The sequence below is a fragment of the Centrocercus urophasianus genome, unplaced genomic scaffold, assembly GCF_019232065.1.
Source record: "Centrocercus urophasianus isolate 14NV4802_14NV808 unplaced genomic scaffold, USGS_Curo_1.0 seq_17, whole genome shotgun sequence".
Classification (NCBI taxonomy): domain Eukaryota; kingdom Metazoa; phylum Chordata; class Aves; order Galliformes; family Phasianidae; genus Centrocercus; species Centrocercus urophasianus.
In genome coordinates, this window is record NW_024884722.1 from 33977018 (window position 1) to 34000789 (window position 23772).

Below are 23772 nucleotides of genomic sequence, written 5' to 3' on the forward strand. Positions count from 1 at the left end.
TTTGAAAATTAGTTGATACTAAAAATACACTGTCATAGCTACAATAAGATTTACCCTATTGTTCCCTGCAAGAGAGTATTCGTCAGTCTAATAATTTAAAAGATTATTCATGCAATGTATTACCATTCCTGCATACTTGTGCATACAGGGCCTTCAGCAATTTCCATGTTATTTTATTACACAGCTTTATTTCAATGCAATTCACAGATGAAGCTCCAGGTAAATAGATTTTTCTTCTTCTCTATTTATTTTTATGCGATGTGAAACTCAAAGCATATAAATTAGCTCATAATTCCCAATTAACCCGGAACCAGTGCTTTTGTGAACCACACCATTCCTTAATCATCTCCATTACTATTTGAAAACTACATCCACTGCAGAAGTGTTAACACACAAATCTACCTGTTGATACAAGAAAAGGTATTTAAAAGGGTCAAAAACACCTGCAAGTGGCTTAAACAAGATACAGCTGTTTGAATATCTCTTACTGTTGAAGAGTATTTAGGCTGCATTTTTTAATTAAAGTTTCTAATAGAAGCAACCTGCAAACAAAATAAACACACAGTATTTATAATGGAACTTTTTCTGAGTGACCTTGTTCCAGGAGTATCTACTTAGGGCCCGACTGAACAGCTCCTAATGCAGGGGGCTGTACAGGGCAGAGAGTGAAGCCATCATCTTTACTTTCCAGAAGCAGAAATCTGCAGCAGTGTTTTCTGAAAAAATAATGATCAAAAGCAATGGAAAATTAAAAAATAAAAAGGGCATAATCATCTGTGATACATCCGTACCCAAATGAGTTTAAGCCCATCACACTAACTAATAAGGCATCAGTAGGAACAAGCTAATTGCATCCTAATTTGCAGAAGTCATGCAAAAACCACCGTAAGAAGTTTGCTATAAATGCGTTTCATCCATGAAAACATTTGTGCCAGGCTGCGAGTGCCCCTGAGAAGAACAGCATACAGAAGTGCATTACTTTGCAAACTGCCCAGCTCCAAGCAGGGGCTGCTCCAGTCCTTCAGAGACAGCTCCCCAGCATTTCAACCTCAGAGCAAAATGCCTGGGAAAAATTCATCTGCAGTTTATGTCCTGGCACAAAGGGACCCTGCACAGATGCTGGAAAAGGCCAGTGTTAACGGTTCGCTTTACTGCAGTGGTCATAAAACGCAAAATCTGTGCTCAAAGCCCTGCTGCTAATACCTGTTGGCAACACAAACTAACACATGAAAGCAAAAGATACAACCTGAAGTGTTGTGCAGCCCTAGACAAAAAGAAAAGCTAAGGCTTCGGTGGATAGCAACGCACACAGTGATATACCAAACCCCACAGTACAGCCTATCATTACTCTGTCCATAATTTACTTTTTACAAAGTGCAAAATTAATAGTCACCTCAGTCACTTAACTCACAGCCAAAATCCACATGCGTCATGTTAGATAGGTACCTTTGGGCATGTACGATCAATCTCAGAACAAAAAGCTAATCTTTGTCCCAAAAGATCTTATTTCAACATCAGAAAACTGCTTGCTGAGTGTAAGGAAAGGAAGAATGTAAGGGAAAATGAAAAGACTACTGCAGCATACATCCAGGAAGACTGCAGGATCAGAGAGCCCTCCTTGACCTGCACTAGACAGGCACAGCATTAGTTTGCAGGTGAGTTAGCACAAGACTTAAATTTAAATAGAGAGCAAAGGATGGTCAAGAAAAACAAAAGTAGTACAGAATATCCATTAGACAACGCCAACAACGAGCATCTGGAAGCAGATCTGAATGACAGAGTGTTCATATGTACAATGCCACAGCTGCGTACCAAAACCATTTTAAACTGGACCTCACTGCCAGGGCTGAACCTTGCAGCAGTAAGAATGAGTAAGAATGCAGCTCCCTGCAAGGTGAGGACTTAGCATTCACTAATAGGCAGACCTGGCTCAACAGCACTGCAACAGCATCATTCTCGTTCTGTTTCTTTGCTGCTGCAAAAATGTAGTTCAAATTAAATGCAATAGATGAACAACAATTGCCTGTTTGAAATCCACACAGAGAAATGTTTATAAGTGTTTACTTCCATAAAATGTGGCTGGGGATTACCAAAAAAAAAAAAAAAAAAGAAAAAAAAAGAAAAGATCTTTCCAAAAGGAGCACACAGCTAAGTATTAGGCCTGCTCCAGCTTCCCAGAAACTACTCAGCCGAATAGAAATGCACTGCAAAAAGTATCAAACAAAACTCTGCAGAACTAACTTGTGCCTAGACAAACCTCCTTTTCATAAAGAGCATCTGTTCAAGTGCAAAGACTGCACACCTCCATAGGTTTAGGAATGCTCAAAACCCATGTTCACACAGTACTTCACTGTTTCTAAGCCTCTGTGCTCACACACTGCTCTGGAATGGGACCTCCTCTTCAGCGAACAAAAGCAAGAAAACCTCTGGCAGAGATCAGTGTGTAAGCCTCAAGGACAGCATCACTAAGAGCAGCCAAGTTAAGTCCATTGAATAAGACGTTTTAGAAGTTCTCTTTAGAGATGCCCCTTGAGCACAAAAAAGCCCACATCCTCCAAAAACCAGCAATGTCTGGCACAAAAGCCTTGCTGTACAATTGCTGTTGCTTACTGTGCTATTATCCAATCTACAAGCAGGCTGCACATCCCACACAGCCACCTATTCATCCAGATACTTCATCTTCTGTTTACGAATACCGCCGCACGGCCAGTCACACACACAGCGGTTTAAGAACAAGAGCCTGGAAATCAGAAAGCCTCCCGTGACATCGAAACGACTGTCAACAACGCAGCTGAAATCTCTTCCCTGCGCTGCTACCTAGTGTGGGCGTCTCTTCAGCTCCTGCAGAAGACAGAGGCAGCAAGCACAACTTTCAGGGATGACTTTTCAATCCCTCAACCACCAACTTCAGCTCTGCCCTCGGGAAAGGTGGTTTTGAAATGAAAGTGTTTATGTTGTGAGGAGAATTATTTCGGACAAGTCAATTACAGAAAGGTGGAGGTCTGCACCTGCAGTGCCCTGGGACATCTGGCACTGCAGGCTGGCAGCAGGTACTTCTTGCATTATAGCAATGCAATAGAAATGCTGGCTGGCTGGCTTTAAAAATGCAGCCTGCAAAAGGATAAATGGATCCTCTTTTAAAACTCGCACACTGTGTGGCAGCAGAACAGGACAGAAAAGACCTTCTGGTAAAGTCTCAGTCCTGCTCAACTGCAACACTGTTAATAGCTGATAACTCTGTTTTGGCTACAGACAAAAATCGCTTTAAACGTTTCTTAAAGGGAAACGTAAATATAACTCAGGAGAGCTATTCCTGTCCCATTAACTGGAAAAACAGCAGGACCCAAGTTCAGGGCGGAGTAACATGGAGCCTTTACAATGCTTGCTGATGTTCATGACAGCGCTTGCCTTTCCCACCACAGACAGCAGCAGTGCTGCTTCAGGTCACAAGAGAACATTTCTGGGAGGGATCTGAAGCATCCTGAGCCAAGGCCATTACTGCTTAGCTGGATGGAAGAACGTGTTCTTTGGAAGAGTACACTAAAAACAATTCAAACTGACATTTTGTTTAGAGAAGCAACAGGGAAAGCAACCGTGCCCTGATCTAAGCCTTTAAAAAAAGGAAAATAAACCTCATGTTTCCATTTTGCTTGTATGTAAATACGACCTGTAGTTGCAAAATAGAGGAGCTTTGTAGAGAACGTGTTGATGAGAGAGCTCCACTTAGCACTTCTAAATATATCAATAAAACATGCCATTCATTTACACTGTTGTTCATTATATCATATTCTGATATTCAACGTCTAAGAAGCAAAATCACAGAATCACAGCATGACCAGGGTTGGAAGGGACCTCCAGGATCATCACGCTCCAACTCCCTGCCACATGCAGGGCCACCAACCTCCACATTTCATAGCAGCCTAGACTGCCCAGGGCCCCATCCAACCTGGCCTTGAACACCTCAAGGGATGGACGGGGCATCCAGAACCCCTCTGGGCAGCTGTTCCAGCAGCTCATCACTCTCGCAGTGAAGAACTTCCCCGTGACATTCAACCTAAATCTTCCCTCCCTCAACTTCAAACCATTTCCCCTTGTCCTGCAAATCATGTCCAAAAATAATTTAAGGAAAAGAATGTTAATTTCTCCTTGAATTTCCCTTATTGAAAACTATTGTTACGATGAAAATGCTGTATGCAAGGTTCTTTGGGGAAGTTTTTTTTTGTTAACTTCTGTATTTAAATATATCTCACCCCACAGATCTTCACCACCCTCTTCTAGGCTACTATTTTCCATCCTACAAAAGCCCAGCTTTAGATACTGGAAATGTTTGGCACTGTCAGCAAGAAAATCATCTCCTCCCAACACAATGTGCCTGCTTCTGAGATGCCTGACACCTCTGAACAACTCCCACATGAGCTTCATTTTGAGAAGTCATTACCAATACCTCCCAACAGGATCAAACAGCCACTTTATTAGATGAAGGAAGCAGTGAAACTTCGGGCAGCTTACCAGAGGTGAACACGCATAGTAAGTGAATGTCAAAGCAGGAATGGAACAAACTACATACTACACACTTGGCTAAACAACATGGTCTTTTGAGGAGTGGTGTTCTCACACATCTCTCAGTTTTGGTGCTCACATCCAGTGTAACTACGCTAGAGACTTTTCACACCAACAGAAATAGCAGAGAAAACATATGTACCCATATGCTGCAACGCCAAGGGATGCAGCAACACCCAAACTCCTCCAGCAGGGTTCAGTTTGCAAGAGTGAGCCATGGAGATCCAGACAAAATGTCTTGAAGGTCACAGCAATATATCTTGAAAAGAACCTCCTACTTTCAGGGCAAGAGTTTCTCCATCAATCAAACAATTATCCACATACATTTCCACTCCTGGCAGCTCCAAGCAGCAAGCTGACTGGAGGCAGGTATGAGGACTGCAGCTAAATGGCAGCTAAAACAGTTTCCCAAAGTTTATTAGCATATTTTGAGGTCTGCATGGCTTCACAGTGATAAATGAACACTTACAGAGAGAACTGCATTCAGATGCCCTGGAGAAGAAAGTCACAGATAGCTGCTGCAGAGATGGACTTCACCCTGGTGGAAAAAGCAGGAAATCTGCCAAGTGGATGATAACCTAATTTAAATAGATGCAGAAATCCAATTAGAGATCCTCTGAGCAGAGACAGCTCGCTCTCGTCTCTTGGATTAGAGGCTACAAACACATTGCAAGCCTTTCTAAATGTGCTGTTGTCCAGGCAAAATGAATGTGCTCTGCAAAAACACTTTGCTTCTCCTCAGCAGAAGGGCATCAGTAGAGAAAACTATCACGACAGTGCAAATATACAGCTTTACGTTTAGTATGGGGCTTCACAGAAAATGTGATTTGTGAAAAAAAAAAAAAAAAGTGACAGATTTAATGCCAGTTACTGATTCACCTAACACTTCTGATGGATGGCACTGCCACCACATAAGCTGTTTCACTGCTTCTGCTTTTCTGCTGCCTGGCAAAGTCCCTGGTTTAAATAATATAGGTGTTCAGGAGCAGAATGCAGACAAGCATTTGGAGCCTTAGTCCTTTAATAAATATCTCCAGAAATATTTCTTCCTTTGTTAAGGGTCAGTAAAAAGACTGACAGTAGCAGCCATGCTTTGAGAGAAAAATAGTGGAAGGATGTATGGGTTTACCTAAATAACATCCTCACCCAGGAGCCAAGGAGCAGGCGAGCGCTGCCGCTGGATCCGCTCTCAAAAGGTCGCTTCGGGGACACCGCGGTCCTGAGCTGAGCTGTGGGAGCACCATTATGCGGGCTCTGTCTAGTCTACTAATAAACCAGATTACATTCGGACAAGCACCTTTTGGCAGACAACATGAACTCTAAGGAACCAAGTCGTACAACTTTATAACATTTAAATGGAGACAGAACAGCAGCAGGAAACACATACGCTGCCTAGGGAAAAGCAGCGAGGCTGGGGATCACACCAGGAGCCAACCACCAGCAGTCTCTCTCTATTCAAAGTCAGATCAGGGACAAATGGTGATATTCAAAGTACTGCCTTCTAATCTGTATTTCCACTGCGTGAGTACCAGCCATCCCTCTGAGTGAGCTCTGATGAACATCCCAACAGCAACAATCTTCTCAAACTTAATTTAGGAAGTCTACCAAGAGTGCAGCATCCATGAAGTCCCTACTGCCTACTAAAGGAGAACCTTTACAGATGTTGGAAATTCAGATAAATCTTCCCACATAAACTATCCAGAGACAAACTGGATATTTGCAATTCCACCCCATCCAATCAAGAGTAAATGCAAGTCAGAAAGAAGTTAAAATAATTGTTTTGAAGAGTAATCATGACAAAAAAATGACATCAGAAGGGTACCAAGTTTAAGGGGAAGGCAAGGAGAAGAAGGACTGATTTCAAGGACTCTAGGAAATGGCTCTCCTTTGATCAAAACAACTGCCCTCCAGAGGATTTTAATGTTTCCAGGAACTTCAGCCTGAAAGTACACTGTCAAGAGAAACATCCTATTTCTTGCAAAGAAGAGGATATTTCTGCACTAGCAGCACACTAGTAACCTCACATTTTATGGCACCACTTGCCCTCAGGGAACACCAACAGGAACGGATACATGCAAAAGCAAAAGGAGGAAGCAGCAACATAAACGCGTACTGGCAAGGTAAGGCCAAGGAACAGCATGTTCACCTGGGACTTCATCCCTCTAGCGAGTTTTGATGATTGCAGTGTAAGGCCACCCCCCCCTATAAGCAACTGTAACCTACTAGCATTACAGCCTAGCAGAAAAGCAAGCCATAATCACAGCATGAGAAACACTGAGGTGCTCCCAAGGGAAAGTTCTGCTCTTTACAAGCAGGACTATTTCAACAGGAAACAATGGCACTGCTTGTTTCTGGAGTATAGCCTACAACATGCATTAAGTAGATTGCTACTCTGCCTCCTTCAGAGCCAAGAAAGCAATTCCTTTAATAAGACAGGTATGCTCAAGATTCATTCTGTTGAGACATACATGTTTGCCATCGCAGGATGGGCAAACATAGCAAACAAGGCTCTGCTCTCAAAGGCAGGGTGCATGAAGTGTAGCTGCAGCTTGCTGCTGTCGCAGCAGGGGATGAGGAATCCCCTTTCAAACACTGCAGATGCAGACTGGGTGAACACAGATGGGATGACAATAATGCAAGCACAAGCACAAAAAGGACAGACACATACTGATGTGCTGGGAGGTAAACAAAGAGCAACAAGAATCACACAAGAGGAAATACCAAAATACCTGAATCCCACTCAGAGGAATGCAAGACAGCTCCAACAGCTGCAGGCAAGATTAACTTTTTAATCCTCAATTGGCAGACCCTAAAAAACCAACTCATCATTTCAAATGATGTCCCACATCTAGGATTTGTTATATCTAATGAAATCCAAGGGAATATGCTACTTGGACATTGGTATCCCATAATTCAGCAGCAAGTTCTAACAGTATCTCAGCTTTCACTGTTTCTCACAAAATACAATGTACGACACACAGAAGAGGGATGGGTTTATTGTGCACCAATTTAAGAGCACCTACTGCAACGTATGTTACAGCTGTGGGCAGTTATCAATGTCCCTGCTGCCCGTAATTTATAATGAAGAAGCACTGCAGGTCTGCTGCCGTGGTCCTTAAGAGCAGACCATCTGGAAGGCTCTAAAGGGAGTGGAGAAACACCTCTCAAGACAGCAAAAAGACAGAAGTAAGCCAGAAAAGACCACACAATTAAGTGACACTTATCTGCACCATGTGAACAAGAAAGTAAGTTTGCTCATATGCCTATTATGCATCATGTTTATTTCGTTTTCCTTGCATTACTATCCTGTATTTACTCTCCTCTTTCCCAGCACCCGTATGTCTTAGCACCTTCCCACACCACTTTCAAAATCAGAATTGCCTGCTCCAAGCACAACAACGTTGGGTCGTCCTTCTTTCTCTTCTGAGTACCTTACTTGACATTCCCACTGCATCACACAGTTCCCTTTTCCCTATCCTTCCAGCTCCTTCACTGGGCTTGAGGAAACCACAGCCTGCAACAGGACACAAGCAGCTGAGCCTTGGACAAGGAGGCAAAGGTCTGCAGGAAGACATGGCCAGCTTATAAGCAGAGCTGAGCAAAACAGGAGGGCTCTGTAGGCTCAGTGTGCAAGAGGCAGAAGTAGGTGATAACTCACATTAGGTTTGGTGGAAAAGGGGGGAGGGGGAAACACACACACAAAAGTGGAACAGTAAATAAGCATACCACAAAGAGTTGGTGAGAGTGCTCCTCCCATGAGTGGCTCTCTAGGGAAACAGTTTCCTCTGTCCCAAATATTTTACAGAATTAGGAGTGCAGTTTTGTTCACTCCTTGAAAAGCATCACTACAATTCTCTCACATTTCAGTTTGCTCCACAGTACACAGGCTGCGTTTTGGAAATATTTACAAGAAGCAATACACAGTGAGAGCTAACAAGAGATGGAGAGAATATGCATGCCAAGGAGTTATTTTGGAATAGGAAATAGGAAACAGGAACTGCTAGAGTGAGCTGAAACAACACAAAAAACTTTAACCCTGACAGACCTAAACAGCATTACTTAGAAGACATTTAACTGCATTTTAAAGATGTTCAGACAGTTCTTTGCCTCAAAGTCAAAAGCAAATACAAGTCCTCAGAATACACATTAATAATACACATATTCAAGAGCAAAAAGATCAGCCCAAGCACACGTTAAACCAATGAGCCAAGGAAGTGACTGACATGAGCTCCTGGGAAAAAACCTCCCGTGTAGTGAGTATATGAAACAAAAATATACAAGCCTTTCAAGTGAACGAGCAAACAGCAGAATTTGCAGTTGTTGGGTTTTTCCCCCCAACCTAAATTCAGCCTATGAACTCCTGCCTGCTAGCAAACAGCAACAGCAGCTGGAGGTAAGAGACAGCTCTGTGACAATACCAAAATCAGCAGCTGACCTCTATGCACTTCACTGATTACTTGCCTACAGAACTGCACTTTTAAGCTTGCCTTTGGAGCAATTTTCAAATATTCTTTAGTTTTGAAGGACTTCAGCTTATTTGCCCTATCCCATGCAGTGCGTAGGTCACCCACTGGGTCATGCAGGATTCACCTGTTCTAAATGAAATTCCTCTGCTCATCTAACACAATTTTTTTTTTTTTAATGTACTTTAATTTTACCTGTGTTCCTACGAGGCACATTCACTCCAGAAGCAAAAGCCTCTGTAGTTTCTCCATGATGAGACCAGATACCCACCTCTTGCAATTGAAGTAACTACTCGGTTTTGTCTACTTGTGTCAATTCTAAACCTTTTGCTTATCTTTAAACCTTAAGACAAAAGCTCTCTAGAACATTATTTGTAATGTCCCTAACCTGATGCTAAACACATTACTAAGATTTGGCTTCCCCCATTTTTCTTTCTCTACAGCGCATGATTTTAGTGGTCAGTGGCATTAACATTACAAGGTGCCCAACATATCACAGTGTTTCTTTCCTCCCATACCGTAACTCATAGAAGTCAGTTGAAATCAAAGGCAAGAGGCCTAACAAACACAATAATCTTCACCTGTCGGTTTTATGTATACACATCTGCTGGTTTTTGGCAGTGATGTGAGAGAGCTGGTATGTACTGTGCTGTTCTGTCCAATTTCTACTTGCACAATCTGCCTTTAAGGTCAAGGAATAAAATCTAACAAGTCTTATATATAGTGAATAGTAAATCTGCACTACTTTCTTTTATTGCAAGGAGGGATATGATGCTGTTCTATGTATAAAGGTCAAGTAAATTGGTGCAGTCTGTGGAGCTCTAATGCCTCCGTATTATTAAAACAGAATATTTAGACAGCCCCTTTCAGAGAGAAAGAAATCTCAGGCTAATATTTGTCCCTCCAATCTCAGCTGATGTGTGCACACAGTTTTGTGTACACTGAGTAGAACATGACAATGAATGTTCATTTGTTCTTCGTTTGAATTATGACAACTGTTATTTTTGAAACACTCCATAACATTTTAACAGGTTGTTTGGATAAGCCACAGCTATAAATCCTGATCAGCTGTCAAGCAAGGAAAAAGCTCTGTATTACCTTTTGGCAAGAAAATAAACTGGTAAAATAGAGAAGGGAGGAAACAAGGCTAAGAGGGGGCAAAAGGTACTTACCAGTTTGCTTAACCTGGGTCCCCAGCACAAAATAGTTGCCTTCTACCATCTTCCTGTAAAGGGGTGATACCCAACCATGAACATTTCCATACAAATCACTGAGCATGCCACACAACTATCTAACAAGGCACTTTCCTCAGATCTCCCTTGCTTTCGCTCAAAGCAGCTAGAGGGTTTTTTCATCTTTGAATCACAGTTTCAAATTAAACAGTTTTGACAATCATGCTGATGATTATGCCACAGCAAAAAAGCACAGCACAAGATCACTTTAATTACACAGCTAATAGCACCTACAGAGACACTAACACTGCAAAAACCCCACACAAGACTCAGGAAAGGCAGCAAATGCATGGGGGAACAATGAAATCCTATCTATCTAAACAAATCCAATAAGAGCACTGACAGCTAAATGCCATGACTTGCTACAAACCCATAATATCCAAGAAATTCCTCACCTGACCCTAGTTGGGAAACTGAATTTCTAGTGACGTTTCCTCTTTGATATTCTCCTACCATGGCCTCTGAGGTCCAGTGAATGCTGAGCGCTGTCCTGTGCTATGAGACTGCACTGAGGAACAACAGTGCAATTCAAAACTTAGTTGCTGTCTCCCTGATATCACCCTGAGCTTCAGTTTTATGGCTGTCATATTTCTTCCCCAAGCAGCTCAGAGAAGTCCGTAGAGTCAGGAGAGGTCGAGGAGAACAAAAAAGCGCCAGACAGAATCAGGATTTGCAGGTGCTCTCATTTCACATTCTGGACAGATCCACCCAGCACACGCAGCTGGAAGTTAAGCAGCAGAAACCCCAAACAACAGCCATACCTTCCAAGAATTCAGCTGGGCTCCTCAAAGCCTTCAGGCTTAGCGATGGGGAGAATACGCAGACCAAAGCTTTAAACTGAATTTTAGCTACTCAGAACTGTCAGGAGTTCACATGCCTGGGACAACTCCAACAGCAATAAGCCATATTTTAAATACTGTTGTGCAATATGCACTCAAGTTAATAACAAAATGCTATATAAACCACTCATCAATCTATACCTGCACTCAGTTCTTTTATTTAGGTGGAAACATGGGGAAGATCCTCCTCCTGTGAAAAAGAACACCCAATAAAGGAGAGCACAGGCAATTTAAGTGACATGTTTTTGTTAAAGGCTCTGCCTTGTTATTTGGTATTTAATTAGCTATGAAACCTAACTTCTAATCACCAAGAGTTCGTGCTTATGAAGGAATTAGAGTTAACACACTCTCTGGGATACAAAAATTAGAAATTTACAAAGGCTTGTTAATCAGCACAGAAAGCCAGACAGAACAAAGCCTGCATAGCAGTGGGCAGACAGGAGCTTGTGCTGCTTCCTCCCGCGCAGGTGTGACACCTGGTGTCTCACCTCTAACCCCAGACAAATCATGAGGCAAAAACGTGTGGACAGACCAGTACGTCTGGATCAAGCAGGTGACAGAGGAGAGTTCAGGGGGATTTTGTTTTGTTTTAAGCATCAACTGTGTTGAAACTACAAGAGCCCATAGATGCAGCACTCACAGGGGACTGAGGAGAGCAATGTGGATGGACACAGGGGCTGTATGCCTAAGAGCTTGCCTTTCTTTATTTTCAGCTGTAACAGATGTCCTCTCCCTGCTGCTCACAATTATTCTTTTTGCAGAGAACAGAAGCCACGAACAGCCAAGACATTTGCAGACAGTATAAAAAGAGGTTTTGGGAGTGTGAGGGGGAGGGTCAAAAGCAGAAATCTGTTTGTTTGGCACCTAAATATAGCTCACTTAACTCAGCAAACATTTTTTTCTCTACTGTGTGCTATTTTCTCTGTATTTAGAGACTGTAAGGAGCCAGCTTAGCATCACCATTTTATTATATTTTCAGACGGGGAATTTGCTTTTGTTCCTGAAAACAAATTTCTGCCACAAGTGACCATGGCCACCCAGCTGAGTCTTGGGCGCAAAAAGGCAGCTTCCAGCTGAAGCTCCAGCAGCAGGATGGCCTCTTAGCCTCAGCCTTACCCGAAGGCACTCTGCTCAGACCCAGCCCAGGAACCCAGCCTCTGATAACCCAAGCAGATGCATCACAAGGCGACTATTCAAGATGGGCCTGCTGTCAATTGCTCTATTTCATTCAGCACAACACAGGTGCCAGTACAAGGCAGGTTTAGACAGGCTGTACTCAGAACTGGGGCTGCTTCTAAGAAAAGCCCTTTTGGATGGTAAGCAAAACTAGGTTTCATTGTTTTGAGATTGCTGGTTAAAAAGCATGATAGCCCTTCAGATATTTTTTTCAAATGAATCACATACCTGTTCAGCTGCAGGATGTAGAGAACTTTTTTCGCAATGAAAACTACCACACTGTAGGGTTAGACCTATGTTGAATGTTTTTTTTTCCATTATCACTGAAACCAGTTTTTGCTTGCTGAAGTTCTATCACAGAGGCAAATCGCTGTCAATGCAGCGTCTGATTTACCTCTTTAGATGAGTGCCAAAGGCACAGACAGACAAGCCATTTCACTTCTCAGAAACCCTCACAGATACTTTTTGAAGAGCACAGGCAACAGGTGACAAAGGGTAGTTTTTTACTCCTAAATAAAACCATACTCCACAATTTTTTCCAATGCTTTCACGCTAATTTGCTGAGGTAGCTGCCCTTTATTCTCAATATATGTACTGCAGAAAAGTGCACTTGAGTCTACAAAGCAATCCAGAGAAAATGGTATCAAGGTATTCAGTGGCCAAGGCTGAGCAATTCCAGGATCACCAACACAAACAGATAAAAAACCAAGACTTTCAGGTCTCCAAAAATGCACAAAGTGCCTGGAAGGTTGAAAGCAAGCAGATAAAGGTGAAAGGAAGAAAACCTGTACAGGAGAACAAGTAAGACAGGCTCTTTCCTCTGTAGGCACTACTCAGGAACTAGCATCTGAGCCGTGTAAGGGTCTCCAATACACGTAAAAGCTTTAAATACCTGTAAAGATCCTATCTTCCTTGTTCAAGCATGCACATTTTATACAGTTATCTCAGCCATCACTAAGACACCTGCTTTACTTCCACCTACACTTCCAGATCCTACCCAAACTGGGCACCAGTTCGTGATGTCTTATACTTTTCACATATTCATAAATTTTGTACTGATTTAACAAAGTTGCCGCAATGCTCTGGAAAATTATTTGACTGTATTTCAGCTGCCTTCCTTAGTACTGGCCTCACAGACTAAATTTTTGCAGCCATTAAGTCCAATGAGTTTAACCAGGTGAGACGACTCTCATTTATAACATTTGTCCATCACAGACTGCATCAAGAACCTCTTGCAGTGGATACAGGTCTTGTTTCTGCTTTTTAAAGAAGAAACAGGTTCATTTTGGTTAAATTTGCAATAGAAAGAGTCCTCAGTAACTTGTGGATGGAATTGCTGATCAAAACAAAGGTAAGAAAAAGAGCCACCATGTTCCAGAGCTTAAGTCCCCACCTGAAAATCGAGAGGCATGGCCTGGATCTGTCCGATTTCAACCAAGGCTCCCAGGTGTCCATCCTCACTACACTGCTGGGACAGCCTCACGCTCTGGGGAAGCTTTTCCATTCGCATCTGCAAATACCAGGATTATGCCTCAGCCCAGGTTTACCACCCCGAACGAGGTTCCATCAGGCTAGTGGCTGACTCTTTTGAGCTCTTCTTAGCTTTCTAGAAAAAAATACTTACTGTACCTTTGCAAGACTACCAGCATGGAATCAAAAAGTTGGTGTCTGTTTGATTCTGTCACTTTTGGACTTGCTTTACCTAACTAAATAACAGTAACAGTCATCTCCTCATCCATCCTCAGCTGAAGGAAAACAAGCTGGGAATTTTAGGGAAGCATCAATTTGCTCCTAGTCATGATGGACAATGTATGTTTGTGGAGTACCTGCCACAATGGCTGATAAGGAGGTAACACTTGCAAAGCAGAAGGTAGAGCAGCTGCTTCATGCATGACAGAAGCAGAGGACTGGTCTGCAGCCACACAGAGCCAAATGTCCCTCATCCCATTGCCTAATATGTATCAGTAGCAGTGACACATTCACATCCCACTGTCACCATTACTGGCTCTTTTACTCCAGCTTTCAGGCTTGCCATGTCTGCAGAAAGCATCCCTTGATGGTGCACACCCTCCTGCAGGGACATTAATAAATCTAGCTAATGAATGGAGGGAAATAAAACGGATAGTTAGCATTCCCATGGGACTCCTCTAATGAAAGACTGCTGGGTTGCAACACAGTATTCACCCCGCAACAGATCCCTGCACCACTGCCAAAAAAAGGCTGCATGAGCTCATTACACCAAGGCAAGCTGTGGTTCTGACACACCACGTCAGAGTCACTTAAGCAACAAAATAAGTGAGCTGTACCACCTGTGTCTCTTCTCCAAGCGGAAATGCTGTGGAAGTTCAAATATCTTCTTGCAGAAACAGGTCTAAGTTCAAATGGTAACTCAATTGCTGCCTCTTCCTTTCAGAAACTGTAAGCAAAGCTCTGACCACAGCAACTTCAAGTAAGATCAGAGTATCTGCCTTATTTAAGCTTCCCCAACGTACTCATTATCACAGTATCTGAGTACATCTGTGTTGGGTATACTGCTAATGGAGAAAAGCCGTCATCTCTCCACGCTTCATTTCTCTCGTGTGCCTTGCAGATCTGCACTTCTACTGGGAAAACAGAAAGCAATCAAGTATCTGATGAGCAGGAGATGTTTTCTCCCCTTCTTGCAATTGCTCTGCTAACAAGATTTATGTATGTGCACATATACACAGCTCAACTAGTCCTTAAATGCCTAGCAAGTCTAGATAAACAGCACCACGAGAGCACTCAACAGTAAGTTATGTACAGGCATGAAGGCAGAAAACCCTGTTTCTATCTGAGGTTTAGTCCATGTTTTATCTGCACTCTGCCCACCAGCAAGACATGACTGTTAGTCTATAGGCACTGCAGAGGGGACAAGTAACAACAGCTAACCTCAGCTTTACGTCAGTACTGAAGCAGTACTTCATCAAGCTCTGCACCAAGACATATCGAGTAACAGCTGAATGACATCCTGCCATCATCCTGCATGCGCTGCAATGTTTTGTCAATACAACTCAAAGCCATTGCCACTAAATGCCCCGATGCAAGGAGAACAGGTCACTGCGTGTCCTTTTTAGTACTGGTTTTCAGGGCAGTAATGTGAGCTATCGGTCTTTTGGCTGAGCTGAACAAGGTCCAGGCACCCAACCTGACGGAATTGCTGTCTGTCCGTAACAGGAGGCCTGTAGGACATCACATCTGATCAGCCACAAGGCACTGATTTTGTGCAAACTGACACAACAGAAAAGCTGTATTGTCAGGAAAATCAAGCTTCCCGCGCTATCTTATGTGACAGCCACTGGAAGCTCTCTGACTGCTGATATATAGAGGAAATGAGGGAGGTTTCTTAGGGAGATGTAAAGCCTAACAGATGGGACAGCTTAGCAGAATGAAGAGCTTTGGGGCTGAGAGGAAAAAGATAAGCAGACATCTGTAGGAAGAGAAAAAAAACCTTGGGGAAAAGAAGGAGATGCAGGAATGAAGAAGAGATCCAGTGAAGTAAAGGAGAGTAAGGAGGAAGAGGCCCTTTCCTGGGAAGTGCAGCTTACCTTGCCATAGTGGGCAGAGAGGATAGAGGGGTAAAGGCAGAGAGAGGGCTCTGGGAACACAGAGCCAACATATGTCTCAAAGTATGTGCCTCAAAGTGGACAGAGAACACCCCTGGCACACACACAGGGATCTCTGAGGGAACGTGGAGTCTGACACGAAGAGAACAGACGCTACAAATTCAGCCCCCAGATATCTACTTACAATGTTGTTTGTGTTCAGCTACCAGTCAGTGCTGAAAGATGGAAGAAGTACCAACCTCTTTGCCCTCCTCAGCCCGGTTTCACAACACCTGAAAATTCAATTTTTCTGTCCTAACTTCTGATGAAAGAGAAAATTTTGTCTTGCTTCAGCAAGTTCTTGCTGCTGCCTGCTCTGCATCTCCATGCAGGTTTCCCAGCAGGTATCCAGCATGCTGGCCGAAGACAACAAACGTGAGCTGTTATCACAGCTGTCACCAAGACCACATCTGCAGTGATGAGCAACACGGCTCAAGACTGTCATTTATCATGGGCCAAAACCATTCATCCATTTCATTTAATTAAAAAAAAAAAAAAAAAAAAAAAAAAAACCGGTAAAACTACAACAAAACGTAGTAATTACTAAAAAATGCACACCTCCTCTATGTGATCAGGTTTAGTTACCATTACAAACTTCGTTCAAAACCCAATACAGAAATTTACCAATGTAAATCATACTGAAAATGCACAGCAAACATTGGCATGTGTTTGTGCATGTATTTCCAACTCAGAAAGACAATCTTCCATTCTAACTTAAGGAATTTCTCAGGTTCCTAGGGGACATGATTTTCAAAGCATATCAATAGCAATTAAGACAATTAAGGTTGTTTCGAACAAGCCTGAACTTGGAGCTGTGTGGCATTATTTGCATCACATTTGTTTTAACTACACCACTGTTACCTTCCTGCCTATTGGCTCAACATGCTGTTTGAGTCACGCAGCAATTGATTTCTTCTGTTTGTCAGAGATATTACCCACCAAGAAAGTTATTTGCCTCATTTAGTCTACGGATTACAAGAACACTTATGAATTCCCCTCACCCAATAGATCTTTGCATGAAGTTCACATCACATAGGCAGTTTAAATAGAAAGAAGCTCTGAGAGATCCCAGGGACTAACTTCTGCTGGGTTAGGCTATGATGAAACATCGAGCAGAGTATGTGGGCATCTACAAGGCTACATTCTCCCTTCCAGACAACCCAGACAGCCACCCGATGACTTCTCCTACTTGTTTGATGACCCATCATCAGTAATGAAGAAAACGAGCTGGCCTGCCCGGAGAGTTTGCAGAGCCACTTCCAGCCTACAGCACAGAGCTGCTCCGTGGCTCTTCTAACACAGTTTGTGTGCTGAACGGGAAACACCTCCAACAAATATGCTCACAAACCAAGTCAAAAAGGGGAGTTTGGAGAACAAAACACAGATGCAGACACAAAAAATGCCACAGTATGAGTAGGGGCCCTATTTCGGGAACATCCTACTCCAAGATTGCTACTAACAAAAAAAAAAACAATAAACCCTAACTCTACTTTGCAATGTTGAAGTCTGGGAGCCCATTTTCTGCTCCGAGACCATGCACCAACGTTCAAGTTTGGCTGTGTGTGCTCAGGCACTAGTTTCCAAGGAAACCAGTGACTGCATGAACATTGCAAAATGCAAGTCCTAGCTCGCTGTTTCACAAGTACGCTGTAGCTATCTCCGTGACACAAACCCTCCCAGGTAGATGCTGTTCCACTGCTTCTCAGAGACCTTTAATACAATTTCAGACTTCAGGATGTCAGTATACACAGTATGTATTGAAGCAATGCCCACATTTGCAACCACGCCACTTTCTATATTTGTTCAGAAAAGGATAAAGGAATAATTTGATAAAGGAGTTGTTTTAGGCTCCAGCATAGCACACACTTCTGTTTTTTTTCTGCTCTTTTAGATCTTCAAAACAAAAACAAGCTGCACAAAATGGCATGGACTTCTCTGCCTGCACATACCCCCTGGAAATGTCAAAGCAGCAACTGAAAAACATTCATACAGATATTTATTCTTTAGCCAGCTACAAAAGCAAGCATTCTGGCACCAGAAAAAGCCAGAGTCTACAAATACTAGCAGCGCAGGCAGCAAGTGGTGTCATTTAAGACAGTAAATCAAAGCAGTTTCCTGGGAGCCCTTACCTTAAGACAAGGTACACATTCCATGACTTCTGAAATTTCAACATCCCACAGACTCCATTTCAAGCATTATAAGCAAAGAAACCGTTACATATCAAGCCACTGTGGTATGAGTTTTTTGTTTGTTTTGTTGCGGGAGCAACCTGTCTGGAGCTTTGTGCTGCTCCATACATTTTTGCTCACAGTCAGCACAGCAATGGGGTGGGTTTTCTTGATTCACTTTTCATGTGTAGGATGCATACTGCGTTTAGGAACATAGGATGTGAAAGCACAGGACTACTTGCACAGCAAGTCTGGAGAGAAGGCATTCATGTCCACAGCCTGGGGCAGTATTTCTGCTGAGGTACTTTAGAACTATCTATCACTCAATGACACAGAGAAGAGCAAAAAAGCTAATTCTCTAGAAAGTGAACTTACAGATATGTATTTCAATTAAAAAATAGTTTCTGCCTTAATGACAGCCTTTTGTTACGAGCTATTATCTTGTTTAAAGCTACTATGCTCTCCAAATAGTTTTGTTTTGCATACAGTCACCAGTAAAATTTCAAAACAGCTTCTGAGCAAAAGTGATTGTGCTTAAAAACTTGGTATATTACGCTATGCTGCTATGATTAACATCCAAAAGTGGCAGAAATTCAAGGAGTGTGTGCTGCTTACTGCTACTAAGCAAAAGTAACAGAAATGGCAGCAAAGTTTAATCCTGCCTCCCTAGTGAAATCAGCAGTCGGGCAGAAAATCACAAAACAAATAAATGGCGTTAATGCCTTATTTTTGACCCTTCCTTTGACTAAAACATCTCTGGTCGTTAGTTTACATTCAGCATAAAGGTTACCTGCCTAAAGAAGCTTATTTCAGAGATGCCCTATACACTACTTGCCAATAGATAAAAATCCATGCCCCCTGCCTAAGAACTAAACACAACAGTTATTTCTTACCATCGCTGGCCACCAAAGCCTCAGGAGGCTGACTCATAGGCAGAAGGAACCTATCAGCAACCTCACCGTGCTGCTTCACAAGGCATTAAACAGAAAAGACTGAGGCACGAGTCACACGTGTGATCCAGTGCATAGGAAAGCCCCATCCACCAGCAGTGGCACCTCGCTGCTGCCAAACCTGGCCTGTCAAAACAGAGGAAAGCAGCATTTGACTGACTCGCGTTCTGCACTGTCTTTGACATGTCACATGTAAAACTGCTGTCAGGAAGCATATAATCCTTTGCAGTGGAAACTCATCCCTGCAAAGCGTGAGGCCCTGCTCTCCAAGCTGCTCTGGGAAAAGGAGGCGAGCAGACTGGATCGCAGGGGAACCAGAAGAACACACTGCTCACGAGGCAGCTCTGCAGGGCTGCCCCAGCCCATCTCACAAGTAGGACCAGGTTGCTGGGTGGGCAGCAGGTCCCATGGACCCAGAGCCAGCAGCATGCTGACTGATGTCAGTTTAAGCATAAAGCAGCAGACCCAGGCATACAGATTCCTCCTCAGAACAATATTAAACCGCTTTCAGATTGAATCAGCATTCTATCATGTAGCATGTAAAAGCAATTCCAGCAGTTCATTACTTAATCTTAAATGAATTTCAATTGGTCGCTGGACACATCACATGGAATTCCAGTTTCAAACAGAAGAAAAATGAAAGGTTGCATCACCCTTGCCTGTTTACATCTATGGCTGCTGACAGCCTTTGCTATCTTCTGCAGCACAACAGCAAAACCTGCATGCAACACGTCTATAGAGGCCACCAGTCCTCTCCTCATTTCACAGCTCCTGCCCTACATTTCAGGAAGCAATCACTGCAGCGGTTGTTTCCCTTCCTGATCGCAGGCCCCTCATCAATCTCTGCTTTGAGTGGTCAAACAATATTGCAACCATCGTCTGGATTATTTTAGAAATAGGAAAGTGTGGGCTTTACGAAAAGGGGCTGCTGGTTTCTCTAGAAGTAGCTGCTGAGTTAACGGATAGCTCCTAGGTACCATGGCATAGATATCATTTATAAATATCAGCAGATCATTTTATGTTCTGAATATGAAGTGCCTTTCAAATATTTCTGGCTTTTTATTACTATTATGACTGCTTACAAATACGCCCCTGGCCCACAGACATACACATTTGCCTTCAAAGAACCAATTCAGTTGTTAAATCTCTTGTACATATGTTGTACTTTCCCTAAGGCTATGCAATGAAATGTCGTTTTTGGATTTTTAAACCCAGAATTCTTTAATACCACTCACAGACTGCTCCTCCCCTCACAAACGAATCTCTCGTATTTGGAAGATTTCCCAACTTTACATTTGAAGCATTCCTAAGTCTGTTAACTCATAAAACCAAGACTTTTTCCATCTTACTCAACAGTCCCTATAAGTGATGTAGCACGTTGCCTCAGCTCAGGGAAAACAGTGACAGAGCACACACCACCTCTGACAAGAGGAGATGGAGCCCTACACATCCTTCATGCTCATTAGCTCTCTGCTTTGGTTTCTATTCTGCTCATACAGTTTTTTTTTCTCCTGAAAAACAAAATATGCTGATTACATAGCGTTCAAAAAATATAATAAAAAGAAAAAAGGATACAGCTGTGACCAATGACAAAATGAAACTTCCTTTTAGAGTAAAAGTCCTGGCTATTTTCTCATTTTAAGTACAAAACAGGAAAGCAGAGAAACAAATGTTACATCTCACTGAACAGCCTGGCTATTCCTCTCTCAGAACCTAATTCAGGTTATTCTCTGGCCCGCAGCTTTGTAAAATCTTAATTAAAATAACTGTTGGTACAAACTTTGTCTCAAGGTATCACTTCAGTGCTGGCAGGCTGTTAGCAGGCAGAATATATCCCGTGAGGGGTCAGAGGTGTGGAAAAACAAACAGAGCAGCAATCTGAGGAGATGGAGGGGAGATAAAGATTTGTCACTGCATTTTTCAAGCAGGGAAAACCACCCAGACTTCTCCACAGTCTTTTCCCACTTACTGCAGCCACTTCTGGCAACCTCTGGGGTGGGGGAAAAAAAAGAAAAGCTACTTTGGACAACTTCTTTTCTAGTTACCTGCATACAAAGACTGATAAACGTGCCACTTCTGATGCTTGGATTAGATGATCTCAGAGCTCTTTTCCAACCTTAAGAATTCTATGAAATGTCCAATGTGCCTCACTGGTCTCATAACTCACAGGAAATCAGCAGAATGTGTCCTGCATATTTTAGTCATGAACTCTTCATGTGAACCCGTATTTTACATTAGCTAGATAAAAAACCAATCAGAGCCAAAATAAGCCCAACTCTGCAATGGTGACTAAAAATGAATGCTTCCTCTGTCTCCTCGGCATTCCACCTTGTACAATGCTGGAAAATGGGCAGATATCAGAGGCTGGATCCCATCACCTCAGGAGCTGTTAGAATTCAGCATCCACTGGACGAAAAAGTCAGCCCTACTTTTCACATTTTAGTCCTTTTTTTCCTGCTGTTTCCAGATATTCTCTACCTCAACCTTCAGTACCACCACGATAGCATTAAACAATACATCCTAAAGATTGCTAGGCACAATCTATCCAAGAGGAAGACTTGCTTTCAAATGCTGTGCAAGCCACGTTTGTAGAGGTGTGAGAAAAACCATTACTTAGGTATTAATGATCCCAATAAATTAAACCAGGTGCAATTCCTCAGTCTCCCAGGTGCAGACACCACTAACAGCAGCTTGTCTGGATTTTAATGATAAGCACTCCCGGTAAGTGGAACACACAGCTTACTCTTCTCTTTTATATAGGGATATCTTCCTTTCCATTCAGATGCTTATATTGAAAATGCTCAGCAGTGCCGTACCCCATGGACTCAGTAAGTGACTGAAACAACCGCCTAGCCACAGATCTAGCACTGCCTTGCAGGCCAGGTGTGAGGCACTGAGAGCTCCTGCTCATCAAATCAAGGCTGTCCCAGCAGAACAGTGAATACTTCCTAGAGTAATGCACACCCCTGGGACTATGGGCAAGCCATCTTCCCCACCTCAGTGACAAAATGTGCAGCAGCAACTTAGCTCAGAGCACTGTAAATGGCACAAGGGGACAAAAAGTTTAACACTGACCATGGGAGTTCAATACTAAGCACTGCTTCGGGCAGGCAGTGCACTGCACCCCGAGTGAAGGTACGAGAAGGCATTTACAGAGACTTTAACTGACATTCAAGCTGGAAAATGTTAATTCAGGCCCTGATAGGCTTCCTACATGTTTTGCTGTACGCAGCAGGGACTCAAGATCTGCTCTGCTTAAAGCTGAAGCTCTAGGAGGCTCATTTAAAACCCAAACCTTTGGTTCAAGACTTAAAAGCAGGAGAAGCACACCAGCTGACCCTGAGCTGCAGGGCAGCGGCTGGGGTCGTTCCACACCGGGCCACTCCAGAACAAGGCCTCATCCTGCTGCCACCCACCGCCGTTTCGTGGGGTTACCAAGGGGCAAACACACAGCCTTTGACGGAAAAAAGCTATCTGTGTGGGTGCGAGGCTGGTGTGCGCTGTGGCTGAGGCACAGCGTGTCCCTCACAGCAGCCCTATCGTGTACGTGTCCCGAAGGCACACAGGTGTGCAGGCGGCACGGAGCAGCACCCCGCCGCCCTCGCCCTGCTTCAGCTGCCCGGAACCGGGGGGGGCTCAGCAGCCGGCCCACCCCCCACACAGCTTCCTGGGGAGTCTGGGGGCATTTTGTGGGTCCACCACAGTTCCTCCCCGCCGCCGGATTGAGCCGCAGCCGTTCGCCTTAAAAGGGCAAAATATCTGCGGAGAAACGGCAGCGGGAAGGGGGAGTAGGGAAGAGGGTCCCGGGGCGGCGGCGGGGCTGAGCCACGGCTGCCCTCCCCTCCATCCAGCCAGCCATCCCTAGCGGGGCGGTTGCCAGGAGACGGCGGGGCACAGCAGGGCGGGCAGGGTGAGGCGGCGGAGTCCCGCCGTGCCGGGGCAGCGAGCGGCCCCGCGGAGGGCGATGGGGAGCGGCCGGACAGCGGCAGCGGCGCGGCTTTGGTATCTTTGATAGGAAGGGGTCCGATGCCGCTCCGCGGCGGGAGGCAGCGCCCGCCAGGTGCCACACGTGGCCGCGTCCCGGAGCCAGGCGCGAATAGAGAGCTGCGGTAACGGTGGAAAAAGCCCGGAGGACGGCAGCCGCCCCGGCACAGCGCGCCGCCCGGCCCCTCCCGCAGCCCCGCCGCTCGCCGAGCCCTCCGCTCGCAACTTTCCCTCCGCCGCGGGCGGGCGGGCGGGCGGGCGCTGCTTACTGCGGGCTCTTGGGGTAGAAGGGGAGCGTGACATGGCTGAGGTCCTGGATGTCGAAGGCGGTGGGCTCGGCCGAGATCGCCTGCCGCTTGGTCCGCTGCTCGCCCTGCAGACTGCGGGCGCTCTGCTGCTGCGCCTGCCGCGTGGCGGGCCGGATCACCGAGCGGTACTTGTCCAGCTCGTTCTGCAGCTTCTGGATCAGCTCGTCCTTCTGGTCCAGCTCCAGCTCCAGCTCGTCGATCAGCGCATCCCGCTGCCGCAGCTCCTCGATCTTCTCCTGCAGCGCGTACTGTAAATCCCGCAACGTGCCCATGCTCCCCGCTCGCCCAGAGCCTCTCCCGGCAACTTTCCACTGGGAGCCACCCGGCGCTCGGCCCGACTTCCCCGCGCCCCCTCCGGCCCGGGGCCCCTCGGCCGGCCCCCCCCTCGGCCCCGGAGCCGGCTCGGCGCGGGGCGCTCCCGATCCGCCTGCGCCCGGCGAGGCTGCGAGGCGGCGGGAGGCAGCTGGCA

The 23772-nt window shown here is 44.6% G+C and overlaps 1 protein-coding gene across 3 annotated transcripts in view; it reads right to left on the minus strand.

Annotated features, from left to right (window-relative positions):
• Nucleotides 1–23772, minus strand: part of PRKG1 (protein kinase cGMP-dependent 1) — a 393753-nt gene that overhangs the window by 345144 nt on the left and 24837 nt on the right. The window contains exon 1 of one of the 3 annotated variants that reach the window (XM_042818631.1): nucleotides 23265–23654. The exons of 1 other annotated variant lie outside the window; for it this stretch is intronic. In XM_042818631.1, coding sequence (XP_042674565.1) covers nucleotides 23265–23575 — 311 coding nt within the window. In that variant the 5' untranslated portion in view covers nucleotides 23576–23654. Of the gene's footprint in view, nucleotides 1–8286; nucleotides 8312–23264; nucleotides 23655–23772 lie in introns of those variants that run through there. One more of the 3 variants, XM_042818632.1, reaches the window with a different exon arrangement.